General features: G+C 39.9%; 1 protein-coding gene across 7 annotated transcripts in view; it reads left to right on the plus strand.

Annotated features, from left to right (window-relative positions):
* PHF8 (PHD finger protein 8) overlaps positions 1 to 22,508 on the plus strand; it is a 97,803-nt gene that overhangs the window by 408 nt on the left and 74,887 nt on the right. For 4 of the 7 annotated variants that reach the window (XM_070366295.1, XM_005888460.3, XM_070366296.1 and 1 more), the window contains exon 2: positions 1,188 to 1,377. In XM_070366295.1, the coding sequence (XP_070222396.1) occupies positions 1,280 to 1,377 (98 nt within the window). In that variant the 5' untranslated portion in view covers positions 1,188 to 1,279. Of the gene's footprint in view, positions 1 to 28; positions 222 to 241; positions 987 to 1,187; positions 1,378 to 22,508 lie in introns of those variants that run through there. The other 3 variants (XM_070366294.1, XM_070366292.1, XM_070366293.1) reach the window with 3 other exon arrangements.

The following is a 22,508-nucleotide window of genomic DNA, read 5'->3' on the forward strand; positions in this document are numbered from 1 at the left end:
GTTCGCCGCGTTGCCGTGACGATCCCACAATTCGGCGCGCGCAGCCTGTGGGGCCGGAACTGCCGGCCGAGCCTCCCGCTGAGAGAGGCGCTGAGCCGCTCCAGAGCGAGCCTGGCCGCTGGCAGTTCGGTAGGACTGAGCTGCGCGGGCTTGAAGACTCTCTGCAGCTTTACGGATGAGGAGGTCCCTGTAGGGTTCGGGACCGAAGACGCTCTTGTCAGGTTTGGGGCATGAGGAGGTTCCTGTCAGTTTGGGAGGCGTGAGGAGATTCTCCTAAGTTTCTGGGGCTGGAAGGATATTCCTGTCACTTTGGGATCTGTGATGAGATACCTGTCAGTTTTAAGGGGGCAGAGGAGTCTTGGTCAGTTTGAGGAGGCTGTGAGGATATGTCTGCCAATTTCAGAGCTGTGGGAGGAAAATCCTCACTTGGTTGCGGAGTGTGAGGAAATTCTAGTCAGTTTCAGGGGTTTTGAAGTGAACTATTTGAGTTTCTGGGGTGCAACAGAAGCCTGTCAGCTTTGAAGTAGTGGGTGAGCTGATCAGTTTTGGGGTTGAGATTTATTTCAGTTGTTGGGGTGATGAGACTCCCGTCTGGTCGTGGATGGAATAATTTTGAAAGTGAAGGAGCAGATAATTTAAACTCTCAGAACACGACCCCAGAACTGTGATTTTAGTTGGGCGCCTAGTCTTGTCTCCCTCGTTCCTGAAGGCATGGAGGTAATTTTCGAGTAGTCTGAGGACTTCCAGGGATCCCTATTCTCTCTGTCTTGTTGCCTTTATTTTTGGAGTGAGAGAAGGGGCTTTTTCTATACCCCCAGCCTCATCCTCTAGGCTGTCGTTTGCGTCATAATAAAGAGAGCTCTGGGAAGCAGCGTTGCTAACAAGGAGAGGTTGCAGTGAGAGATTAAAGGAGCTTCCTGAAAAGGCGTCAGATCTTTCCCTGAAATCCGGAAAGAAGTTATCACTGACGCAGGGGGCTGAAGGAGGTAAGGAGGGGAAATAAAGCTACGAGAGCAGAGCGCTGTTCTTTATTTGTTAAAGCGGCCCATGGACTTTCTCCAGTTGCCCCCTACAGCCCCAACCAGCTGTGTTGCATCCCGGCGGCAGCGGTAACTGTCCATTTGAGAGCTGAGGGTTGGTACCCTGGGGGACCTGATTCACTCTGTAAAAGTGTCGTTTGTGCCCAGCTTTGGTCCAGAGGGGACGCGTGCTGCCGCCTCCTGCTCCTTTTGAAGCTAAGATCCTGGCCCACTGCAGAACACTCCAAGGCCTGGTGAAGATGGCTTCAGTACCAGTGTATTGCCTCTGTCGGCTGCCTTATGATGTGACCCGCTTCATGATCGAGTGTGACATGTGCCAGGACTGGTTTCATGGCAGGTAAGGAGGGCAGGGCATCCTGGACAGGGTGCAGTGGCCAGGTGCTCACTGGCTTGCTCCTTTCTCAACTCTGGTTCAGGTTCCTCCTCAGAAACTTAATTTCCCCTCTCTCCGCTACAGTTAGGTCCAACCCACCCCCAGACACAGGTTCTTACATCCCTCCTTGTAGATTATGGCCTAGCTTAACATTGACATTTGGTTTCTCCTCTTTTTTCTTTTCCTATATATATTTCTATTTTGAACCCTTCTTCTATTTTGTATTTTTTTTCTTAGAAAAATACTTTCTTTTCAGTTACAAAGAATGTATCATCTTTGTATTCTGGTAATTTTGTTTTTCCTCAGAGGCTGGCTTTGGGAGAGACTGTACTGCATTTTTGAGATATTTGAGTCCAACAAACATGGATTTGAGTTGTGGTTTTGCAGCTTACTATCAGAGTGACCTTGGACAAGTTGCTTTGCTTCTCTGAGTCTCTTTGTCTTCAGGCAGACAGAGTGTTTTCTTTATCTATTAGATAAAATATATCTAATACAGCCTTCCTCTTTATTTAAAGCATTTTTGCATGCACCTAGTAAATGGAGGCAGAAATGCAATAGCATTTTATTTCTACAGTTTTACCTGCAGAACCATCCAGGTAAATTGAATTAAGCAGAGGAGATATTGGGTAAAACAGTAGGAGTAAAACCACTAATGAAATCCCTCCAGGTAACCATGTGTGCACATAAGCACCTGTCACCCAGGATTCCAGAAAGGTTAGTGTCTGGAATAAACCTGTACTATTATCCCATTATTGGGACTTATGTCAGCTCTGGAAAGAAAACCATGCAAGGATTTGTACATTGGAGTACAACAAAACAGTGTATGGCGCCCTCCTGCTGTTGCATGTTGTTAGGTTCTAGAATTTTCAGTTATCAGTCTTTTTCAAAGGGAAGCTTCACAGAGGCTCTAGTGACCTGCCAATGCAGGAGACAGAGGAGACGCGGGTTCAATCCCTGGGTCAGGAAGATACCCTGGAGGAGGAAATGGTAACCCACTCCAGTATTCTTGCCTGGAAAATCCTATGGACAGAGGAGCCTGGCAGGGTACAGTCCACGGGGTCAAAAAGAGTCGGACATGACTTAGTGACTGACCACATGTGCACTTTCCGAAGGAGGTGTTTCTGTTACCACACCCAAGACCAAACTGAAGGTTTTGGTACTGGTAAAATTCTACTCTTAGCAAGGACTGTCCCATGCAGCACATCTAAATTCATATTCAGCTGATCTTTGTTGAGTATTTACTGTGTGCCAGGTGCAGAGTTCTATTTACTGCCTCATATTATTTCATTTAAGAGGGGACAGACCTAGATGATGGGGCATTTTTCTTTCCCCTGGAAATAAATGGGGATTAAGATGTCTTTCAGAAAAAAAAAAAGATGTCTTTCAGGATTCCTGGTATCTTTGCTAGTGCTAATCAAGTCACTCCTCTGCTTAAAATTCTTTCAGTGATCCTCCTACATAATAAAAATCAGTCTCTTTTGTGTGACAGACAAAACCTTTTGTGATATACTTGTTCGGTCTCATTTACCACCACTCCTCCTCCCTTGTTCTTTATATCCCAGAAAGACTGAACTACTTATAGTTCTGGGGAAATTTTATACTTCCTTATGCCTCTTTGTCTTTGCACATGCTATTCCCACTAATGTCCTTCCATTTACAACTCATAGCATACCTCTTTTGTAGAAGGCCTCCTTTTGGGTTCCCATGGCACTTTATGTATATTCTTATTGAAAGTAATTATTTCATCATATCATAGTTATAAATGTATTTTTGTCACTCACTAGCAAGAGCTACCTGAGGGCAGAGATGCAATCTTTTCATATTTGGTATCCTCAGAACCTAGTTCAATGCTAAACTTGTAATAGATGCTGAGTACATTTTTCAATGAACAAATGAATGAATCTTCTTGATTCATTGCCTGTGGGCCTTGCTTTGGATTGTGTAGGTTTAAACCTGAAAAGTGAACTTCTGCATGCAGTACAGAGACCCTAACTCTGCAGTGTGGGAACAGGAAATAGGAATGAATGCTTCCTGAGTGCTTATTGTGTGCCAGGCCCCATGACAGAGACTTGGCATACATTTATCTCATCTAATGCAAATCCAAGCCTGAAAGTTAGATATTTCGTTTTCAAATAATATTAAAAATTTTTCCCTGACTATATAAGTGAGACATGCTTATTGTAGAAAATGCAGAAAAAGAATAAAAAAGGAAATAAAAATCATCCATGGGCCTTTTATCCAGCACAGTCTACTGTTTAATTTTTTGTTGCATTAACTCCCATTGTTTGACTTAGAATATAAATGTATATTTTATTGGGTTGGCCAAAAGATTCATTTGGGTTTTTCCATAACATCTTACAGAAAAACCTGAACCAATTTTTTTGGCCAACCCAATACAATGTGGGATTGTATTATAAACACCATTTTGTAACATGATTTTTATTCCTACTTAACATTATAAAGTTACGGTCATTAAATATTGATCTAAAGATGATTTCTGATATCCCATTATATATCTTTGTCATCAGTTACTCAGTCATTTCCTTTGAGGTTGGATACTTAGGTTGTTTCTACTTTTTTATATTATAAATAATACTATGATGTGAGGGAAACTTTAGGGTTTCTGGAAATGTTTGGCATTTTTATTTGGGTGCTCGTTGAAACAAAAGGGAAAACATTGTGGAAAGCATCTTTGCACGGTAGAGACCTGACATAAGGAATACCACTGAGACCTTTAAGAATTCCAAATTTACAATATGAAAATGTGTTTATGGGCCAGGCCCCTTCTTAATCACATTTCTGTGGTGAGTCCTGTGTTTCTGTGCACACCCTGACATAAGTTAACTGCCTTAATTTTTTTTTCCCATGAAAGAGACCAAAATTTTATCTCTTATCATGCTTTTCTATGGACTGCCAGAGAATAAGGAAGCCAGCTGAGAATCAGGTCCTTGGTGGGTGGCTGTTCTTGGTTACTAAGTGCATTGCACACATGCACACACATGCACACACAAACACATACATATACACACATCCTAGGCTCGTAATACTTTAGCATAATTGAAAATTACTAAATATTTTGCATTTTTCATGGTTGCCCACAATAGTTAAGCCCACAGATGCCTGTAGATGATATAAATCTGTTCATATCTCTGATGACTTACAAAGGCCAGATTTCTTAAAGTCTAGTTAGGGATTAGTAATGCCATGTTACTTCCTGGAAAGGTTATAACAAGGAAGATGACTATTCCATTTTGGTGGTGAGAATCTGGAACTCATGGAAGTTAAGTTACTCTTTGAGTCTGGATTTGAACTTAGAATTATCTGGCTTGAGACCAGGCTCTCAAAAGTGGAAAAAACAGTGGTATAGCTCCATTCCTCTATTGTAAGGGGCTGGATTTTGAAGAGCAGTTTGATTTGTAGAGAAGTGGTTCTCAAACTTTAGGGTGTATCAGAATCACTTGGAAGACCTCTAAAAAGATGAGATAGGTAGGCCCCACCCGCAGGATTTCTGATTCAGTATGTGAGTGGGAGCTACTCTCAGAACCACTGATTTAGAGCATTATTCTGTCTCAATTCTTTCCCATTCTGTGGAGTGTGACAGCTTCTGATATTGTGGGATGGGTGGGCTAACATATCATAACTGTACACTGTTGTTCTCAAAATGTGGTTCATTAACTGGAAATTTGTTAAAAATGTAAATTCTTGGGTTGGAAGCCAGCAGTCTATTTTTACAAACAGGTGGATTCTGATGTATCCTAACTTTTGAGAAACCTTGCTGTACACTAGTGGAGGAAGTTGGTTGGCAAGCATATATCTGGGGCTTTGACAAAACCTCACTCCTGTACAGTTTTCCTGTCTATAAAGGAAGTATTGGTTGGCACATCCCCAACATGGTGGCTGTGGTGTGGACTCTTAAACTCTAGGGAAATTGGCACTGGCTTCAGATCTGGGTTCAAATTCTGACTGTGTTACTTTTTAGCAAAGGATTTCATCTCTGTAAAGCCTCAGTTTCCCCAAGAGAAGTTGTGATGATTTAAATAAAATGGTAATGACTATTGTTTATTGAGTACTAGCTAGTCTGCCAGTCATTATGCTAAATACTTTACTTATGAAACTCCAATACTTTGACCACCTGATGCGAAGAGCTGACTCATTTAACAAGACCCTGATGCTGGGAAAGACTGAGGTTAGGAGGAGAAGGGGACGATAGAGGATGAGATGGATGGAAGGCATCACCAACTCAATGGACATGGGTTTGGGTGGACTCTGGGAGTTGGTGATGGACAGGGAGGCCTGGCGTGCTTCAGTTCATGGGGTCACAAAGAGTTGGACACGACTGAGCAACTGAACTATCTTTAATCTTTTTTTTGAGTTTTAAAATTATCAGTTCAATTCATTCAATAGTTACCAGATCAGATCAGATCAGTCGCTCAGTCGTGTCCGACTTTGCGACCCCATGAATCGCAGCACACCAGGCCTCCCTGTCCATCACCAACTCCCAGAGTTCACTGAGACTCACGTCCATCGAGTCACTGATGCCATCCAGCCATCTCATCCTCTGTCGTCCCCTTCTCCTTCTGCCCCCAATCCCTCCCAGCATCAGAGTCTTTTCCAGTGAGTCAACTCTTCGCATGTGGTGGCCAAAGTACTGGAGTTTCAGCTTTAGCATCATTCCTTCCAAAGAAATCCCAGGGCTGATCTCCTTCAGAATGGACTGGTTGGATCTCCTTGCAGTCCAAGGGACTCTCAAGAGTCTTCTCCAACTCCACAGTTCAAAAGCATCAATTCTTCAGCGCTCACCTTTCTTCACAGTCCAACTCTCACATCCATACATGACCACTGGAAAAACCATAGCCTTGACTAGACGGACCTTTGTTGGCAAAGTAATGTCTCTGCTTTTGAATATGCTATCTAGGTTGGTCATAACTTTGCTTCCAAGGAGTAAGCGTCTTTTAATTTCATGGCTGCAGTCACGATCTGCAGTGATTTTGGAGCCCCAAAAATAAAGTCTGACACTGTTTCCACTGTTTCCCCATCTATTTCCCATGAAGTGATGGGACCAGATGCCATGATCTTCGTTTTCTGAATGTTGAGCTTTAAGCCAACTTTTTCACTCTCCACTTTCACTTTCATCAAGAGGCTTTTCAGTTCCTCTTCACTTTCTGCCATAAGGGTGATGTTATCTGCATATCTGAGGTTATTGATATTTCTCCCGGCAGTCTTGATTCCAGCTTGTGTTTCTTCCAGTCCAGCATTTCTCATGATGTACTCTGCATATAAATTAAATAAACAGGGTGACAATATACAGCCTTGATGAACTCCTTTTCCTATTTGGAACCAGTCTGTTGTTCCATGTCCAGTTCTAACTGTTGCTTCCTGACCTGCATACAGATTTCTCAAGAGGCAGATCAGGTGGTCTGGTATTCCCATCTCTTTGAGAATTTTCCACAGTTTATTGTGATCCACACAGTCAAAGGCTTTGGCATAGTCCATAAAGCAGAAATAGATGTTTTTCTGGAACTCTCTTGCTTTTTCCATGATCCAGCGGATGTTGGCAAGTTGATCTCTGGTTCCTCTGCCTTTTCTAAAACCAGCTTGAACATCAGGAAGTTCACGGTTCACATATTGCTGAAGCCTGGCTTGGAGAATTTTGAGCATTACTTTACTAGCGTGTGAGATGAGTGCAATTGTGCGTTAGTTTTAGCATTCTTTGGCATTGCCTTTCTTTGGGATTGCAATGAAAACTGACCTTTTCCAGTCCTGTGGCCACTGCTGAGTTTTCCAAATTTGCTGGCATATTGAGTGCAGCACTTTCACAGCATCATGTTTCAGGATTTGGAATAGCTCAACTGGAATTCCATCACCTCCACTAGCTTTGTTCGTAGTGATGCTTTCTAAGGCCCACTTGACTTCACATTCCAGGATGTCTGGCTCTAGGTGAGTGATCACACCATTGTGATTATCTGGGCCATGAAGATCTTTTTTGTACAGTTCTTCTGTGTATTCTTCCCATCTCTTCTTAATATCTTCTGCTTCTGTTAGGTCCATACCATTTCTGTCCTTTCTCGAGCCCATCTTTGCATGAAATGTTCCTTTGGTATCTCTGATTTTCTTGAAGAGATCCCTAGTCTTTCCCATTCTGTTGTTTTCCTTTATTTCTTTGCATTGATCGCTGAAGAAGGCTTTCTTATATCTTCTTGCTATTCTTTGGATCTCTGCATTCAGATGTTTATATCTTTCCTTTTCTCCTTTGCTTTTCACTTCTCTTCTTTTCACAGCTATTTGTAAGGCCTCCCCAGACAGCCATTTTGCTCTTTTGCATTTCTTTTCCATGGGGATGTTCCTTTGGTATCTCTTTTAATAGTTAAAGGACTATTTAAATTATCTATTTTATATAGGATATGTTGTGGTAGTTTGTGCTTTCCAAGGAATTGATTCATTTCTTCTAAGTTGTCAAATTTAGTGTGTACCATGGTTCATAATATTCCCTTATTATCCTTTTGATGTCTGCAGGCTGGCTCTGTGGTGACATCTCATTTCATTTCTGATATTGAAAATTTTTATCTTCTTTTTTTCTTTTCAGACTTGCTATAGTTTTGTCAATTTTATTGATCTTTTCAGAGACCAAGCTTTTTATTTCATTGAATTTCCCTATTATCTTTCTGTTTTCAGCTTTGCTGATTTCTACACTTTATTATTTCCTTCCTTCTGTTTGCTTTGGGTTCATTTTGCTCCTCTTAATGTCTTGAGGTGGGAGCTTAGGTTATTGATTTGAGACTTTTCCTGTATTCTAACATAAGTATTTAGTGCTATCAGTTTTCCTCTTAGTACTGATTTAGCCATGTCCCTCAAATTTTTAATGTTTTCCTTTTCATGTAGTTCACTCTAATTTTTAATTCGCTTAGGAACTTCGTGTTTGACCTGTGAATTGTATAGAAGTATGTTGTTTACTTTCCATGTGTTTGCAGATTTTCCTGTTATTCTGTTACTGATTTCTGGTTTGTTTCCATAGAATATACTCTGTACAATTTCAGTTCCTTTAAATTTACTGGATTTTGTTTTATGGCCCAGGATATGGTCTGTCTTGGTAGATGTTTCCGTGGTCACTTGAGAAGAATGTATATCCTGCTGATGTTTGGAGGAGTTTTCTGTAAATGTTGATTTACCCCTGTTGGTTGATGTTGTTGCTAAATTCTCTGTCTTTGCTGATTTTATGTATAATTGTTCAGTCAGTTGTTGAGAAAGAGGTGAAGTGTCCAGGTATAACTGTTGATTTTTCTATTCTTCCTTTCAGTTTTTTCATTTGCCTCATATCTTACAGCTTTGTTGTTTGGTGCAGATGCATTTAGGAGTGCTGTGTCTTGGTGGATTGACCCTTTAATTATTATGTAATGTCCTCTGTCACTGGCAGTTTTCTTTGCATGGAAGTCCATTTTATAGGATATTAATATAGACATTAAAATAGCCACTCCTTTCTTTTGATTAATGGTTGCCTTATGTCTTTTTATATCCCTTTACTTTCACTTTACTTTTACTGACACCATTATATATAAAGTGAGTTTCTTGTAGACACATATAAGTTTGGAATTATTTTTTTCCACTCTGCTAATCTCTATAATTGGTATATTTAGACCATATATACTTAATGCAATTATTGATGTGTTAGGGCATAAGTTGGTAATTTTTTTGTTTTGTTTGTTTTCTCTGTTCATTCTGTTTTCTTTCTCCTGCCTTCCTTTGGGTTACTTAAATCTTTTCAATAATTCCATTTTGATTTATCTATAATAAATTTAGATATAAATATATACATAAATAAATATGAATTTATCTATAATGTTTTTTGAGTGGATCTCTTTGTATAGCTTTTTCAGTGCTTGTTCTAGGCATTGACATAATACATACATAACTTATCACAATCAACTGGTATAGACATTTTACTAGTTTGAGTGAAGAGTAGAAATCTTATTTTAAATTTCTTTATGCTCCCCTGCTATAGTTATCTTAAATATTTCATCTACATATGTTGAGAACCATATCATATAGTGGTATAATTTTTGCTTCAACTGTCAAATATGATGTAGAAAACTCAAGTGGAGAAGGAAAATACATTGTATGTACCCATATTTTCAGTCTTTCCCTTGTTCTGTCTTACTTCCTGGTGTTCTTAAGAGTCCTTTTATCATTTCCTTTCTGTTTAGAGAACATCCTTTAGACATGCTTTTAGAATTGGCCTATTGGCAACAAATACTCTTAGTTTTCCTTCATATAAGAATGTCTTGATTTCCCTTGAATTGCTGAGGGGGTCTTTTCATTTGATATCAGATTCTAGGTTTCTAGTTCTTTTCAGCCCTTGAAAACTGTTGTGCTACTGTCTTTTGGCTGCCATGGTTTCTGATAAGAGAGCTTCTGTCATTTAAATTAGCATTCTCCTTTAGGAAATATCATTTTTCTCACTGATGTCAAGATTTTTTCTTTGTCTTTTTTATGTTCAGGAATTTGATTTTTTTTTTGGCTGTACCACATGGCTTGTGGGATCTTAGTTCCTGAACAAGGATCAAAGCTGGACCATGGCAATGAAAGCACTGAGTCCTAACCACTAGACCATCAAGGAGTTTCCTGATTATGCTATTTCTGAGTGTGGATTTCTTTGGGTTTGTTTTTTTAGTCTACAGGTTGCTAAAGCTCTGTTCATTTTTCTCTATTTTATTTCAGTTTTATTGAGATGTAATTGACATACAGTACTGTTTAAGGTATAGAGTATAATGATTACCACAATTAGGTATAGATACAATAACTATACCACAATAAGGTGTAGAATGAAATGATTACCACAATTAGTTTAGTTACCATCCACCATCTCATGTAAGTACAAAAAAGAAAGGAAAACTAAGCTTTTTGCTTGTGATGAGAACTTTTAGGAATTACTCTTAGCAATTTTCAAATATACCATGCAGCGGTGTTAACTATAGTCATCATGTTGTGCATTACATCCTCAATACTTATATATCGTGTAACTGGAAGTTTGTACTTTTTACTACCTTTATGCAATTCTCTTACCCCACCCCCGCCTCTGGAGGGTAACCACAAATCTCACTTTTTCTATGAGTTTGGGTTTTTTCCCCTAGATTTCATATATAATTGAGATCATAGAGTGGTCTTTGACTTATTTCACTTAGCATAATGCCTTCATGTATCTGTTGGCCATCTGTATGTCTTTGTGAAAATGTCTGTTCAGTTCGTCTGTTTACTTTTTCTTTTTTAATTGGATGATAGTTGCTTTACAATATTGTGTTGGTTTCTGCCATATATCAACATGAATCAGCCATAGGCATACACATGCCCCGTCCCTCCTACCTCCCACCCCATCCCAACCCTCTAGGTCATTACAAAACACCAGGTTTGAGCTCCCTGTGTCATACAGTAAATGCCCACTGGCTATCCATTTTACTTATGGTAAAGTACATATTTCAGTGCTCCTCTCCCAATTCATCCCACCCTCTCCTTTCCCACCTGTGTCCACAAGGCTGTTCTCTGTGTCTGCGTCTCTATGGCTGCACTACAAATAGGCTCATCAGTATCATCCTTCTAGATTCCATATATAGGCATTAATACACGATATTTGTTTTTCTCTTTCTGACTTCATTCTGTATAATATGCTCTAGGTTCATCCACCTCATTCAAACTGACTCACATGTGTTCCTTTTTACGGCTAAGTAATATTCCATGGTATGTATATACCAGAGCTTCTTTATCCATTCATCTGTCAGTGGACATCTAGGTTGCTTCCATGTCCTAGCTATTGTAAATAGAGCTGCAGTGAACATGTGGTTACATGTGTCTTTTTCAGTTTTGGTTTCCTCAGGGTATATGCCTAGTAGTAGGATTGCTAGGTTGTATGGTGGTTTTATTGCTACTTTTTTAAGGAATATCCATACTGTTCTCCATAGTGGCTATATCAGTTTACATTCCCACCAATAGTGCAAGAGGGTTCCCTTTTCTCCACACCATCTCCAGCATTTATTGTTTGTAGTTTTTGATGCTGGCCATTACAATGACATATTACCTCATTGTAGTTTTGATTTTCATTTCTCTAATAATGAGTGATGTTGAAAATCTTTTCATGTGTTTCATCTGCCCACTTTTTAACCAGGTTTTTTTTGCTATTGACCTGTAGGAGTTCTTAATTTTTTTGAATAATAAGCCCTTATTTAATATATAACATATGATTTGCAAGTATTTTCTCCTGTTCGATAGGTTACCTTTTTATTTCTGCATAGCAGAAACTTTTTAGTTTGATGTGGCCAAACCAAATTTTTGATTTATTTTTGCTATTACTTATTTTTGATTTTGTAACTTTGTGCTTTCAGTGTCACAGCCAAAAAATTATTGCCTAAGTTCCACATTAAGGACCTTTTTTCCTGTGTTTTCTTCTAGGAGTTACATGGTTTTTGATCTTACATTTAAATCTTTAATACATTTTGAGTTAATTTTTGTGAGTAATATAAGTCAGGGGTCTATTTTCATCCTTTTACATTTGGTTTTTTTTTTTTCTTTTTTTCTAATATAAATTTATTTATTTTAATTGGAGGCTAATTACTTTACAATATTGTATTGGTTTTGCCATACATTGACATGAATCCACCACAGGTGTACCTGTGTTCCCCATCCTGAACCCCCCTCACACCTCCTTCCCCATCCCATCCCTCTGGGTCATCCCAGTGCACAAGCCCCAAGCACCCTGTATTATGCATTGAACCTAGACTGGTGATTGGTTTCACATATGATAATATACATGTTTCAATGCCATTCTCCCAAATCATCCCACCCTCGCCCTCTCCCACAGAGTCCAGAAGACTGTTCTATATATCTGTGTCTCTTTTGCTGTCTCGCATACAGGGTTATTGTTACCATCTTTCTAAATTCCATATATATGCGTTAGTATACTGTATTGGTGTTTTGCTTTCTGGCTTACTTCACTCTGTATAATAGGCTCTAGTTTCATCCACCTCATTAGAACTGATTCAAATGTATTCTTTTTAATGGCTGAGTAATACTCCATTGTGTATATGTACCACAGCTTTCTTATCCATTCATCTGCTGACGGACATCTAGGTTGCTTCCATGTCTTGGCTGTTATAAACAGTGCTGCGATGAAGATTGGCGTACACGTGTCTCTTTCAATTCTGGTTTCCTCAGTGTTGTATGCCCAGCAGTGGGATTGCTGGGTCATATGGCAGTTCTATTTCAGTTTTTTAAGGAATCTCCACACTGTTCTCCACAGTGGCTGTACTAGTTTGCACTCCAACAGTGTAAGAGGGTTTACACTGTTGGTAAGAGGGTTCCCTTTTCTCCAACCCTCTCTAGCATTTATTGTTTGTAGACTTTTGGATAGCAGCCATTCTGACTGGCATGAAATGGTACCTCATTGTGGTTTTGATTTGCATTTCTCTGATAATGAGTGATGTTGAGCATCTTTTGATTAGTTTGTTAGCCATCTGTATGTCTTCTTTGGAGAAATGTCTGTTTAGTTCTTTGGCCCATTTTTTGATTGGGTCGTTTATTTTTCTGGAATTGAGCTGCAGGAGTCGCTTGTATATTTTTGAGATTAATTCTTTGTCAGTTGCTTCATTTGCTATTATTTTCTCCCATTCTGAAGGCTGTCTTTAAACCTTGCTTGTAGTTTCCTTCATTGTGTAAAAGCTTTTAAGTTTAATTAGGTCCCATTTGTTTATTTTTGCTTTTATTTCCAATATTCTGGGAGGTAGGTCATAGAGGATCCTGCTGTGATTTATGTTGGAAAGTGTTTTGCCTATGTTTTCCTCTAGGAGTTTTATAGTTTCTGGTCTTACATTTAGATCTTTAATCCATTTTATTTTTGTGTATGGTGTTAGAAAGTGTTCTAGTTTCATTTTTTTACAAGTGGTTGACCAGTTTTCCCAGCACTACTTGTTAAAAGAGATTGTCTTTTCTCCATTGTATATTCTTGCCTCCTTTGTCAAAGATAAGGTGTCCATAGGTGCGTGGATTTATCTCTGGGCTTTCTTTTTTGTTCCATTGATCTATATTTCTGTCTTTGTGCCAATACCATACTGTCTTGATGACTGTGGCTTTGTAGTAGAGCCTGAAGTCAGGCAGGTTGATTCCTCCAGTTCCATTCTTCTTTCTCAAGATTCCTTTGGCTATTTGAGGTTTTTTGTATTTCCATACAAATTGTGAAATTATTTGTTCTAGTTTCTGTGAAAAATACTGTTGGTGGCTTGATAGGGATTGCACTGAATCTCCACATTGCTTTGGATAGTATACTCATTTTCACTATATTGATTCTACCAATACATGAACACAGTATATTTCACCATCTATTTGTGTCCTCTTTGATTTCTTTCACCAGTGTTTTATAGTTTTCTATATATAGGTCTTTAGTTTCTTAGGTAGATATATTCCTAAGTATTTTATTCTTTTCATTGCAATGGTAAATGGAATTGTTTCCTTAATTTCTCTTTCTGTTTTCTCATTGTTAGTGTATAGGAATGCAAGGGATTTCTGTGTGTTGATTTTATATCCTGCAACTTTACTATATTCATTGATTAGCTCTAGTAATTTTCTGGTGGAGTCTTTAGGGTTTTCTATGTCGAGGATCATGTCATCTGCAAACAGTGAGAGTTTTACTTCTTCTTTTCCAATCTGGATTCCTTTTATTTCTTTTTCTGCTCTGATTGCTGTGGCCAAAACTTCCTACACTATGTTGAATAGTAGTGGTGAGAGTGGGCACCCTTGTCTTGTTCCTAACTTTAGGGGAAATGCTTTCAATTTTTCACCATTGAGGATAATGTTTGCTGTGGGTTTGTCATATATAGTGTTTATTATGTTGAGGTATGTTCCTTCTAGTCCTGCTTTCTGGAGGGTTTTTATCATAAATGGATGTTGAATTTTGTCAAAGGCTTTCTCTGCATCTATTGAGATAATCATATGGTTTTATTTTTCAATTTGTTAATGTTGTATATTACGTTGATTAATTTGCAGATATTGAAGAATCCTTGCATCCCTGGGATAAAGCCCACTTGGTCATGATGTATGATCTTTTAAATATGTTGTTGGATTCTGTTTGCTAGAATTTTGTTACAGATTTTTGCATCTATGTTCATCAGTGATACTGGCCTCTAGTTTTCTTTTTTTTGTGGCATCTTTGTCAGGTTTTGGTATCATGGTGATGGTGGCCTCATAGAATGAGTTTGGAAGTTTGCCTTCCTCTGCAATTTTCTGGAAGAGTTTGAGTAGGATAGGTGTTAGCTCTTCCCTAAATTTTTGGTAGAATTCAGCTGTGAAGCCGTCTGGTCCTGGGCTTTTGTTTGCTGGAAGGTTTCTGATTACAGTTTCAATTTCCGTGCTTGTGATGGGTCTGTTAAGATTTTCTATGTCTTCCTGGTTCAGTTTTGGAAAATTGTACTTTTCTAAGAATTTGTCCATTTCTTCCAAGTTGTCCGATTTATTGGCATATAATTGCTGATAGTAGTCTGTTATGATGCTTTGTATTTCTGTGTTGTCTGTTGTGATGTCTCCATTTTCATTTCTAATTTTGTTGACTTGATTTTTCTCCCTTTATTTCTTGATGAGTCTGGCTAATGGTTTGTCAATTTTATTTATGTTCTCAAAGAACCAGCTTTAGGCTTTGTTGATTTTTGCTATGGTCTCTTTTGTTTCCTTTGCATTTATTTCTGCCTTAATTTTTAAGATTTCTTTCCTTCTAATAACCCTTTGGGTTCTTCATTTCTTCCTTTTCTAGTTGCTTTAGGTGTAAAGTTAGGTTATTTATTTGATTTTTTTCTTTTTTCTTGAGGTAAGCCTGTATTGCTATGAACCTTCCCCTTAGCACTGCTTTTACAGTGTCCCACAGGTTTTGGGTTGTAGTGTTTTCATTTTCATTTGTTTCTATGCATATTTTGATTTCGTTTTTGATTTCTTCTGTGATTTGTTGGTTATTCAGCAGCGTGTTGTTCAACCTCCATATGTTGGAATTTTTAATAGTTTTTCTCCTGTAATTGAGATCTAATCTTACTGCATTGTGGTCAGAAAAGATGCTTGGAATGATTTCAATTGTTTTGAATTTACCAAGGCTAGATTTATGGCCCAGGATGTGATCTATCCTGGAGAAGGTTCTGTGTGTGCTTGAGAAACAGGTGAAATTCATTGTTTGGGGGTGAAATGTCCTATAGATATCAATTAGGTCTAACTGGTCCATTGTATCATTTAAAGTTTGTGTTTCCTTGTTAAGTTTCTGTTTAGTTGATCTATCCATAGGTGTGAGTGGTGTATTAAAGTCTCCCACTATTACTGTGTTATTGTTAATTTCCCCTTTCATAGTTGTTAGCATTTGTCTTACATATTGTGGTGCTCCTATGTTGGTTACATATATATTTATAATTGTTATATCTTCTCTTGGATTGATCCTTTGATCATTATGTAGTGTCCTTCTTTGTCTCTTTTTACAGCCTTTGTTTTAAAGTCTATTTTATCTGATATGAGTATTGCTACTACCCCTGCTCTCTTTTGGTCTCTATTTATGTGGAATATCTTTTGCTAGCCCTTCACTTTCAGTCTGTATGTGTCCCTTGTTTTGAGGTGGGTTTCTTGTAGACAACACATATAGGGGTCTTGTTTTTCTATCCATTCAGCCAGTTTTTGTCTTTTTGTTGGGGCATTCAACCCATTTACATTTAAGATGATTATTGATACATATGATCCCATTGCCATTTACTTTATTGTTTTGGGTTCCAATTTATACACCCTTTCTGTGTTTCCTGTCTAGAGAAGATCGTTTAGCACTTGTTGGAGAGCTGGTTTGGTGGTGCTGAATTCTCTCAGCTTTTGCTTTTCTGTAAAGCTTTTTATTTCTCCTTCATATTTGAATGAGATCCTTGCTGGGTACAGTAATCTGGGCTGTAGGTTATTTTCTTTCATCACTTTAAGTACGTCTTGCCATTCCCTCCTGGCTTGAAGAGTTTCTATTGAAAGATCAGCTGTTATCCTTATGGGAATCCCCTTGTGTGTGATTTGTTGTTTTTCCCTTGCTGCTTTTAATATTTGTTTTTTGTGTTTGATATTTGTTCCTTTGATTAATATGTCTTGGGGTGTTTAGCCTTGAGTTTATCGTGTTGGAACTCTCTGGGTTTCTTGGACTTAGGTGACTGTTTCCTTCCCCCTTTTAGGGAAGTTTTCAACTATTATCTCCTCAAGTATTTTCTCATGGCCTTTCTTTTTGTCGTCTTCTTCTGGGACTCCTATGATTCGAATGTTGGGGTGTTTAACATTGTCCCAGAGGTCTCTGAGATTGTCCTCATTTCTTTTCATTCAGTTTTCTTTTTTCCTCTCTGTTTCATTTATTTCTACCATTCTATCTTCTACCTCACTTATCCTATCTTCTGCCTCGGTTATTCTACTGTTGGTTCCCTCCAGAGTGTTTTTGATCTCATTTATTGACTCTTTTTATTTCCTCTAGGTCCTTGTTAAACATTTCTTGCATCTTCTCGATCCTTGTCTCCAGGCTATTTATCTGTAACTCCATTTTGTTTTCAAGATTTTGAATCATTTTCACTATCATTATTCACAATTCTTTATCAAGTAGATTCCCTATCTCTTCCTCTTTTGTTTGGTTTGGTGGGCATTTATCCTCTTCTTTACTTGCTGAGTATTTCTCTGCCTTTTCATCATGTTTACATTGCTGTGTTTGGGGTGGCCTTTCTGTGTTCTGGCAGTTTGTGGTTCCTCTTTATTGTGGAGGTTCCTCACTGTGGGTGGGGTTGGACAGGTGGCTTGTCAAGGTTTCCTGGTTAGGGAAGCTTGTGTCCGTGTTCTGGTGGGAGAAGCTGGGTTTCTTCTCTTTGGAGTGCAATGACGTTTCCAGTAATGACTTTTGAGATGTCAGTGGGTTTGGTGTGACTTTGGGCAGCCTGTATATTGAAGCTCAGGGCTATGTTCCTGTGTTGCTGGAGAATTTGAATGGTATGTCTTGCTCTGGAGCTTGTTGGCACTTGGGTGGTGCTTGGTTTCAGAGTGGGTATGGAGGCATTTGATGAGCTCCTATCGATTAATGTTCTCTGGAGTCAGGAGTTCTCTAGTGTTCTCAGGATTTGGACTTAAGCCTCCTGCCTCTGGTTTTCAGTCTTATTCTTACAGTAGCCTCAAGACTTCTGCATCTATACAGCACTGATGATAAAACATCTAGGTTAATGATGAAAAGTTTCTCCACACTGAGGGCCACCCGGAGAGGTACACAGAGTTACATGGAGAAGAGAAGAGGGAGGAGGGAGATAGAGGTGACCAGGAGGAGAAGAAGGGGGAAACTAAAGGTGAGAGAGCAAGCTAGCCAGTGATCACTTCCTTATGTGCTCTGCACAGTCTGGATCCCTCAGCGATGTTCATGGAATTACACAGAGAAGAGAAGAGGGAGGAAGGAGACAGAGGTGGGCAGGAGGAGAAAAGAGAGAATCAAAAGGAGAGAGAAAGATCTAGCCAGTAATCAGTTCCGTAAGTGTTCTCCATAGCCCAGAACACACAAAGATTCACAGAGTTGGGTAGAGAAGAGAAGGGGGAGGGTGGAGATAGAGGCGACTTCGTGGAGAAAAAGGAGAGTCCAAAGGGGGAGAGAGCAATCAAGCCAACAATCTTGCTCCCAAGTAAAAATGGGTACTCAAGATTGGTGTCTTAAAGGTACAAAATTGATAACAAATATCAAAAACCGAAGATTAAAAATCTAGAGTAGAGGTTAGATTCTCAAAAAAACAAAGTCACAAAAATTATAAAATATATATAGATATATGAAGTTTGCTGGAAAAATAAGGTCTTTTTTTTGCAAAGTTATAGTAGGTTATAAAAATGAAAATTAAAAGAGTAATAGAGGACTTAAAAATTAAAAAAAAATCATAATAGCAAAAATATATCTAGGACTTTCTCTGGTGGTGTTGTGGGCAGTGTGGGGTCAGTTCATTTTCAGAATGTTCCTTGATCCAGCTTATACTTCTCAAGATCTATAGGCCCCTTCCTATGTAGTTGGTGCTAATTGCAGGATTTTAATCTATTGCACCTGTCACTTCCAAAGCATTTCCCTCTGTTTATTTTAATTTCTTCTGTTTGCTGGTCTCTTCGGTGTCTAATTTTCACCCTGACACGAGGGGGTGGTGGTGGTCACTTTTTTAGGCTTACTTGTTCAGTTGTGCTGTGGGGAGGGCAGAACACTGCAAGCAAATATCACTGGCTTGTGTGGGGAGTACTTGCAGTGCCTCGGCCACACTGGGTTTGCCCCCGCTCACAGTGTGTGTGCTTTCCCAGTCTACACTGTTCAGGCTCTAGGTTGCTCTGCCAGGAGCTGTCTGAGGTGGGCCCTGGGTTGCGTGCAGTTCTCAGGTCTAAGATGCTCAGGTTCAGGTTCTTGGGTACTCCACAAAGGCGCAGACTTGTTTGGGCCTGTGTTTTGTGCCCTTCACAGGTCCGAGCAGCTCAGGTGACCAGGTGCTTGGTAAGCGCAGTTGCCCCCAGTTGGGGGCTGTGTCTTATTGCCTCCCCGGTCCCAGCCGCTCAGTTTTCTGGATGTACAACTGGCGTGCCTTCTCAGGTATGTGATATGTCTCTTCCGGGAGCTGATCTCTGGCTGTGACCCTTCTGGTGGATGTCGACCATCCAGAATCCCAAGAAGTCTTGGTTAGCAATGAAGCTTGCTTGCAGTTTGGTAGATGATGCCTCTCTGGGGCCGCGATTGCCCCCTTCTGGCTCTGGCTGCCCTCACCTGCCTGTCTCCAGCGGGGGATGGGCCGGTCTGCAGCCTGCTAGCTCTGCTTAGTCCTTTGTTCTATGAACAGGCCTGGCAGTGTCTTAGGTTAGGGATTTTCATGGGATAGCTATCCCACAGTCTGGATTGCTATCTTAAGTTAGTTCCCTCAGATTGCCCTCGGGCATTCATGCCCAGTCCTTATCCTAAGCAATGCAGCCTGGGCCTGCCTGTCCAGACCCCGCTTGCTAGTGGCGAATGCGGAGCATCTGTGCTGTTTCTCCACTGGGAGTTGCCATTAGGCACGTAATCTTTGGGTTTTAATTACTTACTTATTTTTCTTCCCGGTTATGTTGCCCTCTGAGGTTCGAAGGCTTGCCACAGACTCGTCGGTGAGAGTGTTTCCTGGTGTTTGAAACTTCTCTCTTTTTTAAGACTCCCTTCCTGGGATGGATATCCGTCCCTACCTCTTTTGTCTCTCTTTTTATCTTTTATATTTTTTCCTACCTCCTTTCGAAGACAATGGGCTGCCTTTCTGGGTGCCTGATGTCCTCTGCCAGCATTCAGAAGTTTTTTTTATGGAATTTGCTCAGTGTTCAAATGTTCTTTCAATGAATTTGTGGGGGAGAAAGTGGTCTCCCTGTCCTATTCCTCTGCCATCTTAGGACCGCCCCTCCTTTTACATTTGAATATCCAATTTTCCCAGCACCATTTAAGAGACTTGTCTTTTCTGCACTGAGTATTCTTGACTCCTTTGTCCATTATTAGATGATTGTGTATGCAGGGTTTATTTCTGGGCTCTTGATACTGCTCCTTTGGTCTATGGGTCTGTTTTATGCCAGTACCACACTGTTTTGATTACCATAACTTTGTAATACAATTTGGAATCAGGAAATGTGATACTTCCCACTCTCTTCTTTATCCGAATTGCTTTAGCTATTCTGGGTCCTGTGTGGTTCCATATAAATTTGAATGTTGTTTTTTCTACTTCTTTAAAAAAATACCATTGGAATATTTTTAAAGATTTATTTTGAATTGGAGGATAATTGCTTCATAACGTTGTGTTGGTTTCTGCCATACATCAACATGAATCAGCCACAGGTATATGTATGTCCCCTCCCTCTTGAACCTTCCTCCTTTCTCCCACCCCATCCCACCCTTCTGTATTGTGACAGAGCACTGGGTCTAGCTCTGAGTCATATAACAAATTCCCACTGGCTACCTATTTTACATATGGTAGTGTATATGTTTCAGTGCTACTCTCTCAATTCAAAAATATGAAATGCTTCATGAATTTGCATGTCATCCTTATACTGAGCAGAGGACCCACAAACTGGAAAACAATTATACCAAAGAAATTCTCATACTTTTGTGAAAATTCTAGGGCCCATAACAGATTTCCTAACCTGGGAATCTGGCATAGGGTCTGAGAACCCCCAGGGAATTTGACTTTGAAGGCCAGTGGGATTTGATTACAGACTTCCATAGGACTGAGGGAACAGACTTCTGGAGGGCACAAACAAAACCTTGTGTGTACCAGGATCTAGGAGAAAGTAGCAGTGACCTGACAAGAGCCTGAGCCAGACTTGCCTGTGAGTGTCCAGAAGTCTCTGGCAGAGGCGTGGGTCGACAGTGACCTGCCGTGGGATTGGGGGCAATGAATGCAACAGTCTCATTAGAGAGATGAAATGCAACAGAGCCATGGCATGCTGGCATAAGTCCTTTTTAAGGAGGTCATCATTACTCGTGCCATAGTTTGGCCTGAGGCCAAACTACAGGGAGGGAACAGCCCCACCCATCAACAGAAAATTGGATTAAAGATTTACTGAGCATGGCCTTGCCCAGCAAAGCAAGACCCAGATTCCCCCACAGCCAGTCCACTACTCAGGAAGCTTCCACAAGCCTCTTATCTTTATCCATAAGAGGGCAGACAGAATGAAAACCACAATTACAGACAACTAATCAAACTGATCACATGGATGACAGCCTTGTCTAATTCAGTGAAATTATGAACCATGCTGTGTAGGGCCACCCAAGATGGATGGGTCATGATGGAGAGTTCTGACAAAATGTGGTCCACTGGAGAAGGGAATGGCAAACCACTTCAGTATTCTTGCCTTGAAACCCCATGAACAGTATGTAAAGGCAAAAATATATGACACTGAAAGATGAGCTCCCCAGGTAAATAAGTGCCCAATATGCTACTGGAGAAGAGTAGAGAAATAGCTCCAGAAAGAATGAAGAGGCTAAGCCATAGCGAAAACAGTACCCAGCTGTGGATACGACTGGTGATAGACATAAAGTCTGATGCTGTAAAGAACAATATTGCATAGGAACCTGGAATGTTAGGTCCACGAATCAAGATAAATTGGAAGTGGTCAAACAGGAGATGGCAAGAAAACATTGATATTTCAGGAATCAGTGAACTAAAATGGACCAGAATAGGCGAATTTAATTCAGATGACCATTATATCCACTATGTGGGCAAGAATCCCTTAGAAGAAATGGAGTAGCCATCATAGTCAACAGAAGAGTCCAAAATGCAGTACTTGAATGAAATCTCAAAAATGACAGAATGATTTCTATTTGTTTCCAACACAAACCATTGTATATGACAGTAACCCTAGTCTATGCCCAAACTTCTGGTGCCAAAGAAGCTGAAGGTGAATGGTTCTATGATGACTTACAAGACCTTCTAGGACTAACACCAAAAAAGATATCCTTTCCATTATAGGGGACCGGAGTGCAAAAGTAAGAAGTCAAGAGATCCCTGGAGTAACAGGCAAGTTTGGCCTTGGAGTACGAAATGAAGCAGGGCAAAGGCTAACAAAGTTTTGCCAAGAGAATGCACTGGTCATAGCAAACACCCTCTTCTTTTTTTTTTTTCCCAAACACCCTCTTCTAACAACACAAGAAAAGACTCTACACATGGACATCACCAGATGGTCACCACCAAAAGCAGACTGATTATATTCTTTGCAGCTGAAGATGGAGATGCTCTATACAGTCATCAAAAACAAGACCGGGAGCTGACTGTGGGTCAGATCATGAACTCCTTATTGCAAAATTCAGACGTAAATTGAAGAAAGTAGGGAAAGCCACTAGACCATTCAGGTATGACCTAAATCAAATCCCTTACAGTGGAAGTGACAAATAGATTCAAGGGATTAGCTCTGATAGAGTGTCAGAAGAACTATAGATGGAGGTTAGTAACATGTACATGAGGCAGTGATCAAAACCATCCCCAGGAAAATGAAATGCAAAAAAGGCAAAATGGTTGTAAGGAGGCCTTACAAATAGCTAAGAAAAGAAGATATGTGAAAGGCAAAGGAGGAAA

Source organism: Bos mutus, chromosome X (assembly GCF_027580195.1).
Source record: "Bos mutus isolate GX-2022 chromosome X, NWIPB_WYAK_1.1, whole genome shotgun sequence".
NCBI classification, from domain to species: Eukaryota; Metazoa; Chordata; class Mammalia; order Artiodactyla; family Bovidae; genus Bos; species Bos mutus.